The sequence below is a fragment of the Zingiber officinale genome, chromosome 6B (genome assembly GCF_018446385.1).
Source record: "Zingiber officinale cultivar Zhangliang chromosome 6B, Zo_v1.1, whole genome shotgun sequence".
NCBI lineage: Eukaryota > Viridiplantae > Streptophyta > Magnoliopsida > Zingiberales > Zingiberaceae > Zingiber > Zingiber officinale.
In genome coordinates, this window is record NC_055996.1 from 134,718,315 (window position 1) to 134,738,380 (window position 20,066).

The following is a 20,066-nucleotide window of genomic DNA, read 5'->3' on the forward strand; positions in this document are numbered from 1 at the left end:
CAAAAGATGAAGTTATCATCTTAACCCTTTCAGGATAATTCCATACTCTCCTTTAGTCTCATACTCTCCAAAGGAGATGAATCATCGGAAGCATTATCTTATTACAGCAACTTTTTGCATAAAAGAAATTAGACATCCAATGAGATATATTTATACTCCTTAAAAATTGATAATAAAATTTATTGGAAACTTTACATCAACCTGCACAAAGGCAATGTAGTACTTATTTAGTTTTAAATTTGCATTTAAATCATTGTACAATCTAAAATACATTTTTTTATCGTATTAATGTTAAACTTGTAATTTTCTCCTCATTTAGATAACTCCAATGTAGTTTAAATTATTGACTAATTTGATTAAAAATATAATTTCAACTAAAATAATGGAGAATAATTACTAATTATATGAATATGTAATGAAATTCCAAGAGTTTAACGAATCTACCTTTTTGGCAAGTATGTACTATATATATATATATATAATATATCATTTATAACATTTATTTGTTTTAATTTTTTTAAGCAAATGGATTTTGATGATAAAATAAAAAGAAATTAAATGTATTTTAACATTAATAAAGCCTTAAATTATTGAAAACAAATTATTAATATTTTTTAATACTTTCCCATTAAAGTATTTTTGTGATTAACATTATTTAATTTTATACGAACACGAGTACTCAACCCCTTGAACCATTAGAACTCGCAGCAGTAGATCAGATTGGGAGACGGGGAAGTGATGGGCGGCGGCGGAGGGCATGGCGGGAGCACCACCTACAAGGGTTTCACCATCCACCACCCAAAACGATGGCACACCGCCGCCGGGAAGGGCCTCTGCGCCGTTATGTGGTAATCTAAGCCCTAATCCATCTCCTCCTCTCGTCTTCTCTGTCTGTTGGCTGTTGCCCATTCGAATTTGGTCGTGATCTGTAGTGGCGCTCTTTCCTTACTAAATTGCTAGATTTCGTTGTCAGTCTTCAAGTTAAGGTCGATGGAATACTCGATCACGAATCCCGATTGAAGAAACTATATATTTTGATTTACAATTCTTAAAAGTCACGGGGGATTGGAGTCTTGATTTTTTGCTTCTCAAACAAAGAAATTTGCGAATTTATTTATTTTACATACAGGTAGCTAAATTATTCCCCAAAGCACTCGATTCATTCGGGTTATGCTTGTGGAATTTTCTCTATTATGACTTGGATCCATGAGTTTTTTGCGTTGAAATTTGTCAGAATGTACAGTTAACTTCGTGCAAGCGTGGTTTCAGATTGATACACCATTTCTTTGGCCAATTTTTATCTGATTACTGAATGATTTTGGAAAACTACATTTGATCTGTGTCTGGTAGAAGATCTGTGTTAGGTAAAAGGTAGATCATTCTATACTTGTAGCGGAACATATTTAAATCGTCAGGCAGTTGAAATTACTCAGGCAATCTAGAGATCTATTGTTGAAATTCTGTGAAGTCAGCTTTACACATTTTCACCATTTCTGCTTAACTCTCTTGCAAACATATAAAAAAACAAATAAATAATGCACATTTTGCAGTTGAAATTAAATTTTTGATATCCCCAAAAGTTGGTATCCTTGTCTGATATCTTAGTTATATTAGTGATTAATTTTTGTTCGCAGTAGCAAGTGGCAGGTTAGTCTTGTCTCACTTTGTATGTAAATACTAAATATGCTGTTAAGGAGAAGTTCATTTTATTATTATTCACCACACATGATTTAAGAGCCTTTTCAATGTGCAATCCTTAAACATGTCACCTTTTCTAGTACCTAATAAGTTGTTTTTTCATTTTCATCTAAGCATGCATGACCAGCTATTTATATCAAGACTTAAGAGTGTCAATCCTTCCTTTAATTTCCTTCGTGTGATGCTGAGCTTTATTAAACATTACATCTCAATTGATCATGTTAAATTATTGACTATATATATATATATATGAAAATTACCTGCTGATTTATGTTTTTTTATGTAATAGATATTTTCATGAGCTATGAATAGAAGGAAAATATTTCATTTATAGCATTGATGCCCATCTTTACAAAAGCATAGTGATATAGGACAGAAATTAGAGAATAAGATAGAAGGAGAAAGCGAAGAGAAGAGGATATGAGAGGGAAGAGACATTGAAAGAGGAAGAATACTATTCCATTAACATAAAAAAGCAGACACTGTTCTTACAGAATGAGGAACAGGGCAGTGGGATAAAGGGAAAGGAAAAAGGAGAAGAGAGGGAAAGGAGGAAGTAAATGAGGGAAAAGATCGATCATGAACAGAGCATTACATAAAAAAAAAATACACCAGCTACCCTATGTAGATGTTAGGCTAAACTATCCATTACTCATGTAAAAGATCGCACTAAGCAAGGGACCTAACTACAATGTGCCAGCTACTGAATTGTTTTACTAGATATTTGAGTCCCTACGACATCCCTACTGCATCACATGGCAAGTGTACTTGGCCATATGAATTATAAATGCCTTTGAGATTGAAAAAATGTCTTTTAAATGCTGATTTTTTTTTAAATAATGCTTTCATTTTTTTTTTCAAACATAACCATGATGATCCATGTGAATATACATTCCTTTTCAGGTTTTGGATTCTTTATAGGGCTAAGCAAGATGGACCAGTAGTCTTGGTAAATTACCTTACTATGAATATCATCCTATACCTTGGTCATCTCAATATAACTGTTGTACAAACACCTATTCAGGGTTGGCGTCATCCTTGGGAAGGGCATGGAGATCACTCACATGATCATGTGCCTGAAGACAAGGTATTATAGTACAAGCATGCCTTAATTCATCTACAATTTCCCTTTTGTTTGTGTATGTATTATATTCCTTTTTGTACTTTCTATGACATGGTCGCCAATGCTCATACCCCTGGAGCATGTTGGTATATGTTACAGTTAGTGAGAAATGCAAATGTCACTGTTATTGTGTTATTTGTCTATGGCTGTTTTTTTTCCCTACAGAAGAAAGTTTGGTTAATAATCTACATGCCATGCATATAATTATTGGTTCCTCATTATGCAAATTACTGCTGCAATTGAGAAAAATGTCACCATTTGTCCGTTAACATTTAATAAATTGCCCTAAGCTGTTTTGTTTTTTTGGCTTCCACCCAGTGATGGCAAAGTAAATCCATTGGAGTTATAATAAACTAGCAGTTCAGAATAAGTAAGAGATGGAAGGTTAGATGCAAAGAATGCTCTTTAGGAAGAATCATCAGATGCATATTCCTCTTGTCAGAACTGGAGAAAGCATAAATCTGTTAGAAAAAACAAAAATTCTGAAGCATGACTTCGTTTTTTAAATGGTTGACCTTTGCTTGCTGCAAAAGTTTTGAGTTTGTTGAAGTTTTTTCTTTTACCATATCTGTGAATTGAGATAAGCCCAAACTACTTCCACAAACCTCAATGTTTATAGTAAATTACACTATATCATGGAGAAAATGTTTCTCCATCCCCCCATATCAGAATTTATATAAAAAGGGAAGCTCCCGTCATGCGGGGTCTCGGAGAAGGATCCATTGTACGCAGCCTTATCTTGCTTTTTGCAAGAGGCTGTTTTCAGGATTTGAACCCGTGACCTTTTCGGCCACAAAGAAGCAACTTTACCGTTGCGCCAAGGCCATATCAGAATTTATATCAGGATTATAAATAGTTAACGATTAATAGAACATTAAGAAATCTGAATAATGGAATAGGAGATGATGCGAGTGCTGAGTTGTATCTACTAAAATAAACGTTTGTGTTCATTTTGGTCTAGTTGATTGTGTTCGTTATCGTCTAGTGATACTACTGCATAAGCTTACATGAAGGCTTGGCTTATGGTATGCTAATCGCTTGATTTCTACGCCTCTAGTTGATTGATAATGTATTTATATTAATTTCTCAGAAATTGCATTTGATGCAGGCATCGCATTAGGATCCAGCTTGCGGATGCGGTGGATCCAGCTTCTTCTTTGTTTCGCTGCAATCTTTAGCAAATAAAGAGACGTGTAAGACTCGAAAAATACTGCCACGTTCTTTTGTGTATTCCACTGATGCAATGTTCGATTGGTGGAACAAGTGTGTTTGTGTCATTAGTTTTTCGATCTGACGATCTTTTCTGAAATTAATTCAGGTTGTGTTATTAACAAAGGCGGTCATGTGAAAATGATTGATCTGTTATTACTTTTTGCTGGCTTCTCGTGTATGTAGCTCCGTCTCGAAAGGGTGAGTGCAATCATATTTATCAGTTTATTGAGAATGATTGGAGCCAAATTAAAGTATTTTAATTTAGTTTAAGTCAGATCAAAATGTGTATAAAGATAGATTACTAGTTAAGTCTATTGTTCAATTGGCATAATAAAAAGGAAACATAGGAATGGGAGGTGAATGACACTTTGAAAGGTTTTGCGAACAAACATTACTTGATATTTATGGATTTAAAGTTGCGCCATTATCATCCATTAAAAAAGCAAAATACTTATTAAATAATTCTACATATGTTTATCTAATTTTAACAATGGATTTTTTTTTTTTGAAAAATAGAGGTATTTTATTACTTTGTTCCATCATTAAGGCGTTGAGTGGTCACAAACCTACAAGTTTGACTTTGCGTCTGTTACATGTTTAAGTTTTGTGTACATTTTCTTCATATTGACTTTGACTTCTCTCTTGTTTTCACATTGTTGACCTGTTCCTAGACTGTGTCGCTTCGATGTTTTACTCTAAATTTTGGAAACCTTTAAGCAGTCTCAACTAGATAATAATTAGAGTTTGACGAATTTAAACTTAATAATTTTCAAAGACTAATATTTCCAAGTTTTTTCCACCGCTGGATTTGACTGATTGACTACTAGTCTTATTTCATTTTATTTTCAAAATATGCATCATAATTTTTTTTCATATCCAAAAATATTTGTAACTACATAGAATTATTATTTTTCATGTTAAAGACAAAATTTAATCCAAAACACTCGATTTAAAACAGATAAAATTCCTCTTGAGAAATAGGACGCATATTTTGTAGTCTAGGGCACTTCTCGACAGCTCTGTCACACATGAAGCTCCTACTCTTCTTCTTCTTCTCGCTCATCTTCTTCCTGACGCGGCCGCACAGCCACGCACAGGAATTAGATGGGCTGTTAACTCTCTCCGACTTCAACCGGATGCTGCCGCACCGCGACGACCGCAACTGCCCCGCCAGTGGCTTCTACACGTACCGCGCGTTCATCGCCGCCGCAGAGTCCTTCCCTGGGTTCGGGACGACCGGCGACGTCACCGCCCGGAAGAGGGAGCTCGCGGCCTTCTTCGGCCAGACATCGCACGAAACCACCTGTCAGTTGACGCCTGAGAAGTTCATGGATAATCGATCAAAACAATAGCAATTAATTAATTAATTAGGGGAAAATTAAAATAAATTCAACAGGAGGATGGCCTAGCGCCCCGGATGGTCCGTACGCATGGGGTTACTGCTTCCATAGAGAACAAGGGAGTCCGCCGGACAACTGCGTGCCCAGCGCAAACTGGCCATGCGCCTCCGGCGAGAAGTACTACGGACGGGGACCCATGCAGATCTCCTAGTGCGTACACACTCACTCAATTTATTATGCTTTGGCTTATCACAAAGAAATTAATAGCGTTTACTTACTTTTTCGCCGACGTTATGCAGCAACTACAATTATGGAGCAGCTGGGGAAGCCATCGGGGTGGATCTTCTCAGCCACCCGGACTTAGTTGCGACTGATCCGGTCATCTCCTTCCAGACGGCCATTTGGTTCTGGATGACCCCGCAGTCCCCGAAACCATCGCCTCATGATGTAATGGTCGGAAGATGGCAGCCGGAGAATAGAGACAGGTATTTGCCTCTGGATGTAACCATTTCCTTGAAGAAGGCCAGTTGGCTCCGGATGACTCCGCAGTCCTCCAGACCGCCGTCGTCATCGTCAGATGATATAATCATCGGAAGATGGCAGCCGGCGGATAGAGATGTAGAGGCCGGAGAGATTGCTGGATACGGTGTCATCACTGAAATCATCGATGGAGGGGTGGAGTGTGGCAAAGGAACTGTTGAACCTGGATCAAGGGACCGGATAGGATACTACAAGAGATATTGTGACATTTTGGGAGTGAGCTATGGAGATAATCTGGACTGCAACAACCAGACTCTCTTTGGCAGATAATTAGAAAAAAAAATAAATAAAGATAGCTGCACTTAAATAAAGTACACTATTTCTGAATTATAAAGAGCATGAGTGCATTGAAGAAGGATTAGAGTTGTTGTATAATCCAAATTTTGTATACAAGTTGCAAATGCAAATTATACTGCTTTGTGCTATTTTACCCCTCCTTTCTGAATTATAAGAGCACAGTGAGTGAATTCTTAGTTCAGTCTAGGCAAAGGATGCATTTCTTTTATACTGCCAATCATGTACACACATTTTCTTTCCATGTTAGGTGTTGTTTACTAAGCCTGTACCCTAACATATCTAGGTAATAAGTGATCCATAGTTGAATGATTCTTGACATCATCTCTAAGGTGTTCATGTTTCAGCATGCATATCCACTTAGATCTATCAGCATCCTTATGAATACGATAGACATGCCATTTTGGAAGATTGGGTCAAACAAACAAATTGGTAACTGTAAATATACTAACCTCATTATAAATAATGAGCCGTAGTTGCTCATCTCATATGAAACTACGAGGCATTTCATTTGCTTCTTTACAACTTCACATATTATTGCAAATATGATTTCTAAACTTGCAAAGAGAGAAGGAATATCCTCGAGGAAAATGGAAGTCTCCAAACTCAATAGCTTGACTACCTAATATGCATTTATTTTGTTTTCATGTTTGGTTGTTAGTTACTGCACCTATTCGCCACCATATAGGTAATAAATTTGCATGATATGTAGTTGATTGGTTGATCTTGTCTTCAAAATGTGGCCTAACAATCAGACACAGGGCACCTGCACATCAGAGATTAGTCCATAATTTAGAATTATAAATACAAACACATCTTGCCAGATTCCAAATCTGACCTGCTTAAATGAATGTGTCATGAATCTTAATGACAGTTATATATAGAATACAGTCATGAGTTGATTTCAAATGAGGAAATAAATTGACCTGTTCAGCAAAAAGGACACAAGATCCAATCACCATGCTTCACATATCATGTTGGCCTTAGCTGGAAAGATTCCATTTGCTTCCAATCTGCTCCAATGGATCTATATATAGCGAGAGCTCAACAATCATTCTCATCTTGGCATCCTGCTTCTTTCTACTCCTAAGCTCATTGTACTGCAAGCTTCACAAATTCACAGCGCAAATATGGTTGATTCTCCTGTGATCCCAACTCATCCTTCCCACATCCGGTCCATCAGCATACAAGCAAGAGATCACCCCATCATATTTGAAGTGCAAGAGCAACTGCAGAAGCTCAAGTCTTTTGTTGGTGAATCCTATTGAACACCCCAAATGATTTGTCAGGGATTGCAAGCCCTTGCATGCTTGCATGAGTGCATTGATAAATTCCTTCAGTTGTCTAGAACCAGCCAGCTCTTTTCCAATAGCCGACAAAACAGATGGGTGAAAATAGAGTTGGATATCTCCATCAGACTGTTGGACTTGATTGGCACCACAAGGGATTGCATGATATCAACAAAAGAGTATATTAGAGACCTTGAAATGGTCCATAGAAGGGGAGGAGAAACAGTTTGCCAGAGTAAATTGCATTCTCCAATTTGTTCAGACAGGAAGGCCAAGAAAGATATCAAGAGTTGCATCAGATTACTGAAGCAGATGAATGACAGATTTGTCTTATGTTGTGCACACAATGATCTATGCCATGTGATAAAGACATGGAAGGAAGCAAGAGAGATCACTCTTTCTCTACTACAATCCGTCTTCATCTTCTTGACCGTACAAAGCCCCAGAACAAGAACTGGAAGATGGTCACTGATCTCAAAGGCATTGCACAAGAGAAAAGTAGCTTGTGATGATGAGAAGCATGAGCATACCAAAGTCAATCACGGGATGTTGCAGAAACTAGAAAGCCAGACATTGCAGAACATCAAGGATATTGAAGCTGGATTAGAATGCTTGTTTAGAAGACTAATCCAAAATAGAGTCACTCTTCTCAACATCCTAAGCTTGTAATGATCCAACCATCAGCCTTTACACTGAGAGGCCATCATTAGCATCCAGTTTAAAAAGAATTGCTAATGCCTGTATCTTGTAAAAAGATAAAGAGTAAATGATACACTGATACACACCTATATATATGGTTCAAGAAAAAAAATTCTTCTTGATATTTTCATGTTTCTCTCAGAGTGCAAGCCTTCGAACTTTTAAACCTGCATACATATATATTGCAAACAGTCAACATATGGATTTCCAGGGAGAACCTTCTCGATCTTATAAATAGAATATGGAAAATCCACCATTGCCAATGCTTGTATTTCCCAAATGAAATGTTGAATGCTGATGCCTATATTTTCAATCATTTTGCAAAATAGATCATCGCTACATTGAATTCTGTACTCTATAATCAACACACTGACTTTGTAAAAAAGAAACGGCTTTTAGCATTTAATTCTTTTATACAAAAAAAAAAAGAAAAACTGAAATAAAGAGTTAGTTCAGACACTCACCTTCCTCATTGACAATTATTTTTGTGGTCTCTTTTCAGGAAATAGAAAAGCAAACATCACTGTAATTGTGACTCCAATGGAAGGAATATACTGTTATAGAAACTTAACTGAGGAGCATGAATATAAGCAAATTAATTTTTTTACAAGGGATAACCATCCTCTCAAATATTAAGAATGCAAATGCCTATAAGAAATTTCATCTTGCTTGCACAAGATTAGAGGAAAGAGTTATTGAGAGAAGAATAAGATATCAAACAAACATTTCTGGAAATCAATTCGGTTATATTTTTGGGGAATCAACAACAAATAATATTTAAATAAAAAGACAATTAATGGAGAAACATAGTGAATAGAAGGATAATCTGTGTATGACTTTAATTGACTAAGAGAAAGCATGCGATAGAGTCCTTAAGCAGCCATTATATTGTGGTGGATCTTAAATATATGAAAGTTGTTGACTTAATGATAACATAATAAAATCAGTTAGATAAAGGTTAAAAGGAAGAAAATTTGCATCAACATGTAGTGCAAGCAAGATCAACAACTAGTAAGTGGCAATCCAGTTTTTCCATTCCCATTTTTTCCCTAGTTCACTGAATGATCCTATATATCATTTATGACTATGATTCTCTCCATGTCGTCAAAAAAAGTATAAACTCACAGGGAATACTATATTGGCTGGTATAATTTCTATATATTATGCATTTTCGACTCCTAAGTCAAGATTGATGTTGTGAATGGTTGGCATCATGTCGTGTTTGTTTTGACTATTGAAACTATTTTGACAGAGGCATGTCTAAACTACTTCCATGTACATTGAGCCTTTTCCTAAAATTTTAAGCTAAAAAATGGTTTACTAACAGAACTAGACATCAGAACTCCCAGGTCATGAGATCGGATTCCAGTTTTCCCCCATTGTGCAAACTACTTCAGTTGCCAATGTTTAATTGCCCAACATAGGTGTCTTCTCACAAAATCCATGAAGGTTTGGCCACGAATGCCTTAAATTGAAATCTGCCCCTCCATTTTAATAAACTTGATCATTAGAGGCTGCTCAAACCAATAAATTGGGGCATTTCCTAATAACTGAAAGCGTAACCTAATTACATCGATGGTTACAATATTGCAGACACTACTTTAATATAACCACAACCTCTCCAGAATCAGTAATAAGTATTTATACCTACATTAACAAATCTGGCACCCAAATTCCGTAGGACAAAGGCAGGAGCAATCCGTGTCCTTACACGACATCGTCGGAGCATCACATATACCCAGAGCGGAACACAACATCTGTTCGAATCAATTGTAGAAACAAAGAATATTAGGCCCAAAAGGCGGCGAGCACCGAGAATGTCTTTGTACGACCAGAGATTCAATAGACTAGAAGCATTGCAAAGGATGCTTCAACTGGCGTATGGAAACGGAAAAGGGTACCTGGGTACGGCGAAGCCAAGGGAAGCCCGAGCTGGAGCCACGAACACGCTAGCTAGGGTGCAGAACCAGGAGATTGAAGTGAGATCGGAGGGGCGACGGCGACGGCGACGGCGACGGCGACGGCGACGGCGACGGCGACGGCGACGGCGACGGCGACGGCGACGGCGAGAGAAGAGAACGGTATAGGGGAGCAGTGTAGGGATCCAACTGCCCTGACCCATCGACGATGAGCCAAAATGAACCTTCAAATAAACCTTTAAATCCAATTGAACGGTCCGGTTTGAATTCGATTTGATTTGACATAAAATGACAAACAATAATAATATAAAATAATAAAATATATAATATATATATTCACAAAAATTCGAAAATACGTATCTAATTATTAAACATTGTCATTTAACCTACAATAGCATAATGTTGACCAACAGCGTTACTAAGAACACCTATAAAAAGATTTAGCATTGAAGTTTCAGACCACTAATCTCTCTTCGTCCAATTCCGGCACACACACGTCTTCTCTCATCATCCCTCGATAAGCCTCGCCGACGCCGGCACCAGCCTGAGCAAACAGCTCCACTGCAGCTGGCAGCTTTCCGAGGTACCTCTTCAGCTCGTCCACGAGCGGTGTGCCGCTGCGGGGATCGGGAACATGCCAGACGTAAACTGGCGGCACGAGATCGTCCACCGTCGCCTCCTGCCACGCGTGTTGTCCGTCTCGCATCTGGTGCTTGTAAGCTTGGCAGATCCGCGCCCGGTGGCCCTTCGTTCCCACTTGGACTTCCGAGCAGAACCCGCATGTTTGAGCCGGGTACTTCGTCATCAGCTCTGAAACGCCGGACTGCAACCTCTCCCATGCTTCCATGCCTCGTGTGGCGATCTCTGAAATGCCACAAGAAAATCGAGGAGCCAGCAGAATGCTGAATCTGATATGCAAATGGCCAATGCGACGATCCAAACTAAACTACGGAAGGCATTTTGACAAACACATAAGTAGAACGAACCTTGTGCATCTTCTCCAAATGCAAATGACTCTGATTCGCGTTCCTTTTGGTTGTTGTTGTTGTTCTTCTTCTTCTCCCAAAAACCATGCGTTTGTATGTCTATTCCGCTAGAATAATCACGAGGAAACTTCCGTTCAAAATCAATCAACTTTCCTGCAACATTGTAAACAGGGTAGATCCTTCTCTTTGTCGGATACTCTGGAACATCCACTCCTGCTTGGATGCATAGCTCTACGACGGCGGGAATCCTGTCGACCATTAGACGCTCCTCGTGCGAGACCGCCCTCCCCAATCTGTCGTACAGATGGAACGACTCGACCGAAGGAAGAACATGCTCGGTCCCGCCTCTTACCCAACTGTGTTCTTTGCTGGGCATGCTTCCGGCAACATCACAAGTGCGTATCAGATGAGGAGCTCCTCCTACGTGAACTTCTCCGCACACTCTGCAGAATTGCGAGCGATTTGCAAGCGAATTAACAATCTTGAAAGCGAGTCTAAAACTTGATAGCACCAAAGCCCTATCTTTATTTACAGAATACCTGCACGCGTGAACACCGACTTGCTCCAAAACCCTGGAAGCGCATTTGAAGAGCACCTGCCACGAGCGATGAACCTCGTGCGCCACGGGAACCAATCTCCTGACGAGAAGGCCATTGTCGGGCGGCCGCAGCGTGATCTCGCGCACCTCTTGCTTCGTTTTCCTCTCGGCCCTCTTTGTCCTTTTAAGCTCGGTTATGCCCGTCACGAGCGGCTTCCTCTCTGATCTCTGTAGCCTCCTAGGGAGCTCGACGTGCTCGTCCGACCTTGTGGAACCCGTGTAAAAGAGCGGCACTGGATTCATTGACGAATATCGTCGAACACCTCGGTGGTGGTCGAAGTGGTGGTGCTTTACCAAGCCACCGAGTCTGCAGAGGAACATATGGAGAAGAAATATGTACGCTCAGTGGCTTACCCCAAGATCTAGAAAAACCTTTATCAGGTCTCAAATTGCAAATTGAGGCAAAAAAAAAAAAAAGGCGAAATTTCCAATCTCTACTCTGTTCCGAAAGCAGAAGATCAAAATGGCAATTTCAGAGTTTAGGGTTTATTAGGGATATGGCCGCTCTTTGTGGTCACTCGCAAAGAGAAAGAGGATGGAAGAGAGCAGTGTGGACGAAAGAGGAGAGAAGCGGGCGTTCAACGGACGAAAAGGGAGGAGTTCACAGTAGACAATAGGAAGCAAGGCATCTTTTCTCTTCCATTGATTACTCGTACGCACTAAAAAATATTTGCAATTAACGATGGAAACACCGACAGACTTTTAATTCCCTTGGTAAATACCGACTGAATTAAATTCAATCGATAATTACCGACAAATAATTATTTCATCGAAATTTACTGTTAGAATTATGAATTTCGTTGACAAATTTCGATTGAATTATGAATTTCGTCGAAAATTTTCGACTGAATTGAATTCAGTCGGCAAATATCGGAAACACGTTAAAAGGGTTTCACTTAAGCGGGGTGCGGGCGGATAATTTACCGACGGAATTATTAATTCCGTCGGTAGATATCGGATCCACGTTAAACGGTTTTCACTTTAACAGGTGCGGACGGATAATGTCCCGACGAAAAGTTTAGTCTGTCGATAATCGCCGACGGAATATAATGTCCGTCGGTAATATTTCCACCCGCACCCGTTAGGTTTAAAAACGGGTAGCATGAACCCGTTAATCGGAGGAATATACCGACGGAATCATGTGTTCCGTCGGTAAATACCAACGGAACCATCATTCCGTCGATAAATGCCGACGGAAGCATACTTCCGTCGGTAACGCAGATTAAAATTAGGGCACAGAACCCTTTCTTCTTCGCGCGACCGGTGCATTTTCCTCAATCGACGATTTTTCCGGTGATTCGGCGATCTCCTCCGTCCCGCACCCTCGTGCCCTCTCCCGTTCGCCGCGAACCGCAACCAGCGACTCAGGTACTCCTCTCCTTTGTCGTTTGTTGGTTTTCACACGGACGACGACGCCTGCTGGCGGGCGGCGGGTTGTCGCTGGCGGCTTCTCGCGGCCGGCGGGCCGTCGGTGGCGCTTGTCTGTGGCATGTCGGCCGCCGCAACCAGGTCGTTGGAGGTCGGCCGCCTTAGCCAGGCCGCTGGAGGTCGGCCGCCGCAGGCCTGCAGCGTCCATAGGCTTCGTTCATCTCCAATCAAATAATTCGCAGCATTCAGAGCAACCTCCATTCATCTGCAGTAAGAATTCCTTGTGTTAAGTTAATTTTTCATTTGTTTTGATGCTTGATGATATTTGTTGGTTGTTGATTGTTATTCATAAAGTGTTGACGTCTAATTCTTGTTCTAGAATTATCATTCCCTTGTTAGGATTGCATTCACTTGGGCTTAGTTGATTCATAATGACATTATGTTTGATGAAATGTTCCTTATATTGGTTCAAAGTCTTGCAATTTCTTTATGTTAAAGTCTTGTTATGTTCTTTTTTTGCTGAGTGTGAGTGAGTTATGATGATTATTTGGTTGGAATGCACCTAGATTATGTTGGTCCCTTTGGAGGCCGGTAAGAGGGGAGGGGTGAATTGCCCTACAAAATAAAACTAAAAACCCTTCTCGGATATTCAACTAACTTAAAAGAACTTGTAATTAAAAAGGCAGAGACTAATTAAAACAGAAAATAGACACAGAGGAATTACTTGGTTTGCAATCAGAGGATTGCTAATCCAAGGCAAAGAAGACGCACTAATTGATTCTCCTCTGGGCGGAGTAGCCTCTTACAGCATTGAAAGCACAGAAAGAAATAACACAAATGAAAGCACTGGATTACAAGTAGTTGTTCTTAATTAATTATTGCTTCTGGACCAAGGCTATATTTATAGTCTTGGTTCGGGCGCCTGGAAGGGTTCCGGGCGCCCTGGGGGGATAAATTTTATCCCCCAACGGTCGGATCGAGTCAAAACTCGATCCTGTTGAAAAGTCGATTCCGGGCGCCCGGAGCCCTAAGGTCAACATAAGTTGACTTTTCGACTCTGGTTCAGCTCGTCTCAGTTCGGCTTGTCTTGGTCCGGGTCTGTTCGCTCCGGCTCCGTTAGCTTGGGTGATCTCGACCTTCCGGAATAGGGCTCACCCGAACCCATGTTCCGACCTTCTTCTCGAGCAGCCTTCCTTCCCGGTTTCTCGTCCCTCGAGCGCCGCGCACGCTCTTCTCGTCCACCGGTGTACTCTTCCGCGGACACCTCGTCCCTCGGACGTACCGAGCCCGTCGGCTCTCTCCCGTGCCGTCCTTCTCGCTAGCCGCGTCTTCCGCTCGACTTCCTGTGTTCCTAAGCTCCTGCACACTTAGACACAAGGGTTAAACAAACGCAGGATCTAACTTAACTTGTTTGATCACATCAAAACACCTTGGGGTTCCAACAATCTCCCCTTTTTTTATGTGAGCAACCCAAGTTAAGTTAGGGAAAATATATGCAAAAAGAAAAAATTTATTTTCAAATAAGTCCAAGTATTTTTCAATTGAAAAATTATAGTACATCCCCCTAGACTTAACATACTTCTTCCCCTTTGATCACATAAAAATTAGGGTTTATAAATAAGTCTAAGGTAAATTTTAAAAAAAATTTAAGTCGAAAATATTTAATTAAAACATTTTTCAGATAAAACAGTCATAAGTGTTAAAAAATTTAAGTTTTGAAACTTATCTCAAAAAAAATTTCTAATTTAAAAAAAATTCTAAGTTAATATTCATAAGAAACAATTCTAAGTCAATTTTAAGAAAAAATTATGAGGCAAAAAATTCTAAGATAACAAAAAAAAAATTCTAAGTCAATTTTCATAAAGATTTCTAAGATGATAAAAAAAAATTTTAAGAAAAAAAATTTAAACACAAATTGAATAACTCTTTTAAAGCATTAAGTAATTTAAATTAATGTTTTTTCAGTTAGTCAATTAAACTCTTCATTTCAATACTTGGCTTCCAAGTCGTGGCGAGGCACTAGGCCTTCTTGGTTATTGGAGCAACAACCACTTCCTTAGACAAAGCCTCGTAAAGAAATTAGTTGTTTAATTTCCTTGCTGAAAATGCTAAGTCTGATTTTAATTTTAAATTAAATAGGTTTTTGGAACCCAGTAGAGGTTCCTACCTACAGGATTAACCAAGTATTTTCTAGGTATATAGATTTTTGATATATTTCTAATTTGACTTTGATGAAATCTATAATACTAATTTAAACCTCTATAATTTCTAAAAGTTGAAATATTTGAACCATTGGATTTTTTCAATCTTTCTATTTCTTCTTTTAGTTTTTCATTTTCAATTTTCAATTTTCAATTTTTCAAAATCCTCTATAAGACATGATTTTGTCAAAATTCTCTTTGTTTCTAAAATTTCATTTTCTAATTTGGCATTTTTATTTTCTAATTTATACATGGATTTAGTCATAGCTTTGATACCAAAGTAAAGTTCATCAGGGGGTAAGAGGCATACCTCACTTACCATATCAGACTTGAAGCCTGAATCTCCCCCTGCTTCGCTACTTCCATCTGACGTCGCTCCCCCTTCATCGATGCTGGGTTCTGATGTGCTTTGTCCTTCGTGACTTGCCATCAGTGCAATCCCCGCTTATTCTTGAGCTTCTGATTTAGATGAAGAAGTGTCATCCCAAGTTGCTTTTAGGTTGTGTTTCTTGGGGGTCTTTATTTTGACCTTCTTGAGTTCCGGGCACTCTTCTCTTAGGTGTCCCTCCTTCTGACACTGGTAGCACCATACCTTTTTTATACCTTTTTGATTCTTTTGATTCGGCATTTTAAATTTATTAGATCTAAAAAACTTTTTAAAATTTCTTACCATGTATGCTTCTTGATCGTCTTCGGAGTCCGACTCGAGTTCATCCTTCTGGGTTGCGTTCAGCGCCATAGTCTGGGTTGTATCTTTTGTCGTTCCTGCACACCTAGTTTCATGCAATTCAAGAGTAGAAAACAACTCTTCTAAAGTACTTACCTCTAGGTCTTTTGAGATGTAGTAGGCGTCGACGATTGATGTCCACTCCGGAGTTCTTGGAAACGCGTTGAGCGCGTAGCGTATAGTGTCCCGGTTTGTTACCGTTTCACCAAGGTTTTCGAGACAAGTAACTAGTTCTTTTACCTTCGCATGTAGACCAGCTACTTTCTCACCTTTCTCCAGACGGATGTTCATCAGTTTGTTGCGGAGGATGTCCCTTCTAGCGAGCTTCGCTTCGGACGTGCCTTCGTGGAGTTCCAAGAACTTCTCCCAAAGTTCTTTAGCAGATAAATAGTTTCCGATGCGGTTGACCTCTTGAGGCGGTAACACGCTCAGCAGGTGATGTTCCGCACGGCTGTTTGCTACTGACTCATTCTGCTCCTTCTTTGTCCAATCGCTCTCTTCTTTTTCTTTTCCATCTTTATCTATTGGAGCTAAAAAACCATATTTCATAATAAACCGAATTTCAAAATATGTTTTTAGGAATACCTTCATACGACGCTTCCAGTCTGCGAAGTTCCCCTCGAATTTTGGTGGGATGATGCTTGGTCCGGCCATCTTGTTGCTTCGATCGGCGGTTAGTCCTCCTGAAGCGTGCCTTGTTCTGATACCACTTGTTGGTCCCTTTGGAGGCCGGCAAGAGGGGAGGGGTGAATTGTCCTACAAAATAAAACCAAAAATCCTTCTCGGATATTCAACTAACTTAAAAGAACTTGTAATTAAAAAGGCAGAGACTAATTAAAACAGAAAATAGACAATGAGGAATTACTTGGTTTGCAATCAGAGGATTGCTAATCCAAGGCAAAGAAGACGCACTAATTAATTCTCCTCTGGGCGGAGTAGCCTCTTACAGCGTTGAAAGCACAGAAAGAAATAACACAAATGAAAGCACTGGATTACAAGTAGTTGTTCTTAATTAATTATTGCTTCTGGACCAAGGCTATATTTATAGTCTTGGTCCGGGCGCCTGGAAGGGTTCCGGGCGCCCTGGGGGGATAAATTTTATCCCCCAACGGTCGGATCGAGTCAAAACTCGATCCTGTTGAAAAGTCGATTCCGGGCGCCCGAAGCCCTAAGGTCAACATAAGTTGACTTTTCGACTCTGGTTTAGCTCGTCTCAGTTCGACTCGTCTTGGTCCGGGTCTGTTCGCTCCGGCTCCGTTAGCTTGGGTGATCTCGACCTTCCGGAATAGGGCTCACCCGAACCCATGTTCCGGCCTTCTTCTCGAGCAGCCTTCCTTCCCGGTTTCTCGTCCCTCGAGCGCCGCGCACGCTCTTCTCGTCCACCGGTGTACTCTTCCGCGGACACCTCGTCCCTCGGACGTACCGAGCCCGTCGGCTCTCTCTCGTGCCGTCCTTCTCGCTAGCCGCGTCTTCCGCTCGACTTCCTGTGTTCCTAAGCTCCTGCACACTTAGACACAAGGGTTAAACAAACGCAGGACCTAACTTAGCTTGTTTGATCACATCAAAATACTTTGGGGTTCCAACAGATTAGATTAGGTTAAAATGCTTACGTTGTGGTTTTATGAATTCATTGTTGTAGCTTAGCATGTTCACATTTCTATTAGTGCAGAGGAGATTTTCGGTAATATAATACGATGATCGTGAAATGAAATTGTGGACATAATGTCTTATTTAAGCTTATTTCAAGTGATACAAGTTTAATAATCTTTCAAATTATATTCTCATTAGGTAACAATGTATATGAACAAAGTTTGGATGTACAATCGATTAGACAATGGTTTTATCAGAGATGATTTTATTGCTGAAGTTGAACAGTTTGTTAACTTTGCTAAAAGTCATCCAGAATGTATGAATGGTGCTGAGTTACGGTGTCCGTGCAATCATAAAAAATGTCAAAATAGAGCATTTCGTGATGAGGATACAGTAAAAATGCACATGTGTAGAAATGGTTGTGTCAAATTACTACAATTGGTACTGTCACGGAGAGCCTTATTTATATGAGCCAATTGGGCCTTCTGGTGGTTCATCTTCTAGGACTACTGTTACCGCTCCTGAAGCATCAAATAATATTGATATTTTAATGCAATCAATGGTTCAAGATATGATGAATGCAGTTGATTATTCGAATATAGATAAAATACCAACCTCTGAATATCAGTAACTATATGAAATGTTAAAGGCTAGTGAAAGAGAAGTGTGGGAAAACCTTCCTTCTGGTCATTCTCAACTATTAGCTACAGCGAGATTATTGAATATGAAAGCAGAACATCATTTCTCAAAAATATGTTACGATGACATTTGTCAATTGATGTCAGAGTTGCTCCCTGCTGATAACATAATGACTGATAACTTCTATGAAACAAAGAAATTGATCAGAGGTTTATGTTTGCCTATAGAGAAGATTGATTGTTGTATAAACAATTGTATGATATTTTGGAATGAAGACAGTGATTTGAATGAATGTAAAATCTGTACTCATCCTCATTTTAAGCATCGTACTCGCATACCAGGGAAGAAAAGGAAAAATATTGCTTGGAAAATGATGTATTATTTTCCGTTAACTGCTAGACTTCAACGCTTGTATACATCTACAGCTACAACTGGCCACATGTTGTGGCATCATGAGCATGAGCACGAAGTGTGCAGGAGAAGTCCAGATAGGTCGACCGGCTGACTGGATATCTGGCAAGAAATCTAGCTAGGTCGACTGGCTGACCGGATGTCTGGCACGAAGTCCAACTAGGTCAACGGACTGACCGGATAGCTGGCACGAAGTCCAAACAGGTCGACGGGCTGATCGAATGTCTAATAAAATGGTAAGTTAAGGTAAGTCACTGGAGGGGAGTGACTTGGTGAGGACGCATTCCCCATTGAGGGAACAATAGGTGTCGATCCAACTTAGATCCATTTCAGAAATCTAAGTTGAGATCTTGACAAGATTATGGTCTCGAGGAAACAAAATCTAATTATTACTCTATTTTTTATAATTGTGCTAACCTTTGTTTTGCAGGGTAGTATAATATTTATTACTTCGGACTAACCTTTTCTTGCAAGAAATTAAGTAGTTGTTGGAAAAGGGGAGTCCGGGTGCCCGGAAGTGATCCAGACGCCCAGAGCTGGTCAGAGAGCTCGGAACTGGTCTGGGCGTCTGGAATGCAAAAGTCTATCTCGTCGCAAACGTGGAGCGCGCTGATTGGCTGGGTCGACGTCATGGTCCAAGCACCCGGAAGGGATCCAGGCGCCCGGAGCTACCTATATAAGGAGCCTTCCACCAGAGCATTAAACACAACTTCTTCTACGATTGCTTTGTTGCGCTCTGCTCTTACAACGCTGCAAAGCTCCTCTGACAACCTGTGCCTCAATTTCATTTTTCTTGTTGTCAGTATTCTTTTCATAATTCTTATACTAAATTGTGTAACACTTTTGTAAATTATTAGTAATTGTCTAACGAAAGCACTTTCACGTGCGAGCCTTGAAGTAGGAGTCGATGAAGGCTCCGAACCAAGTAAAATTAGTTTTGTTAGCATTGTGTTTATTTTTCTATTTCCGCTACTTACTCGATAACAAATTTTTAACGATCGCTATTCACCTCTCTCCCCCCCCCCCCTCTAGCGAACTTTACGATCCAACACAGTAGACCTAAAGTATTATAGAAGTGTCATAGGTAGTCTGTTATACCTAACTGCAAGCCGACCTGATGTATTATTTGTAGTTAGTATGTGTGCTAAGGAATCTCATCTGAAAAATGTTAAAAGAATTTTTAGATATCTAAAAGACACACAAAATCTAGGAATGTGGTACCCTAGAATAACTAATTTTGACCTGTTACGATATTCTGATTTAGACTATGCTGACTATAAATGTTGGAATCCCAAGGTTGTTTTGATGTGATCAAACAAATTAAGTATGGTCATGTTTGGTTTAACCCTTGTGTCTAAGTGTGCAGGAGCTTAGGAGCACAGCAAGTCGAGCGGAAGACGCGACTAGCGAGAAGGACGGCACGGGAGAGAGC

The 20,066-nt window shown here is 39.8% G+C and overlaps 2 protein-coding genes and 1 long non-coding RNA gene across 8 annotated transcripts; 1 reads left to right on the forward strand and 2 right to left on the reverse strand.

Annotated features, from left to right (window-relative positions):
- Positions 1 to 675: 675 nt before the first annotated feature.
- On the forward strand, positions 676 to 4,156 carry LOC121989678 (NADH dehydrogenase [ubiquinone] 1 beta subcomplex subunit 2-like). Its single transcript, XM_042543858.1, has 4 exons — positions 676 to 848; positions 2,602 to 2,647; positions 2,723 to 2,785; positions 3,930 to 4,156. The coding sequence occupies exons 1-4, from the start codon at positions 739 to 741 to the stop codon at positions 3,939 to 3,941; spliced, it is 231 nt and encodes a 76-aa protein (XP_042399792.1). The 5' UTR covers positions 676 to 738; the 3' UTR covers positions 3,942 to 4,156.
- A 719-nt stretch (positions 4,157 to 4,875) lies between these two features.
- Positions 4,876 to 10,347, reverse strand: LOC121989680. 6 transcript variants are annotated; one of them, XR_006114300.1, is made up of 9 exons: positions 10,097 to 10,347; positions 9,847 to 9,952; positions 8,282 to 8,362; positions 8,027 to 8,188; positions 7,134 to 7,950; positions 6,660 to 6,973; positions 5,652 to 6,101; positions 5,462 to 5,580; positions 4,876 to 5,350 (listed from the first exon to the last, which is right to left on the reverse strand). It is a non-coding gene; the product is annotated as an uncharacterized LOC121989680 (long non-coding RNA). The 6 variants fall into 6 exon arrangements; XR_006114301.1 differs by having other exon boundaries at positions 7,134 to 8,181; XR_006114299.1 differs by having other exon boundaries at positions 6,878 to 6,973; positions 7,134 to 8,188.
- A 112-nt stretch (positions 10,348 to 10,459) lies between these two features.
- Positions 10,460 to 12,366, reverse strand: LOC121989679 (APO protein 3, mitochondrial-like). The gene is made up of 3 exons (XM_042543860.1): positions 11,640 to 12,366; positions 11,101 to 11,543; positions 10,460 to 10,978 (listed from the first exon to the last, which is right to left on the reverse strand). Exons 1-3 carry the CDS (start codon positions 12,017 to 12,019, stop codon positions 10,569 to 10,571), a joined length of 1,233 nt encoding a protein of 410 aa, XP_042399794.1. The 5' UTR covers positions 12,020 to 12,366; the 3' UTR covers positions 10,460 to 10,568.
- Between the last annotated feature and the right edge of the window lie 7,700 nt (positions 12,367 to 20,066).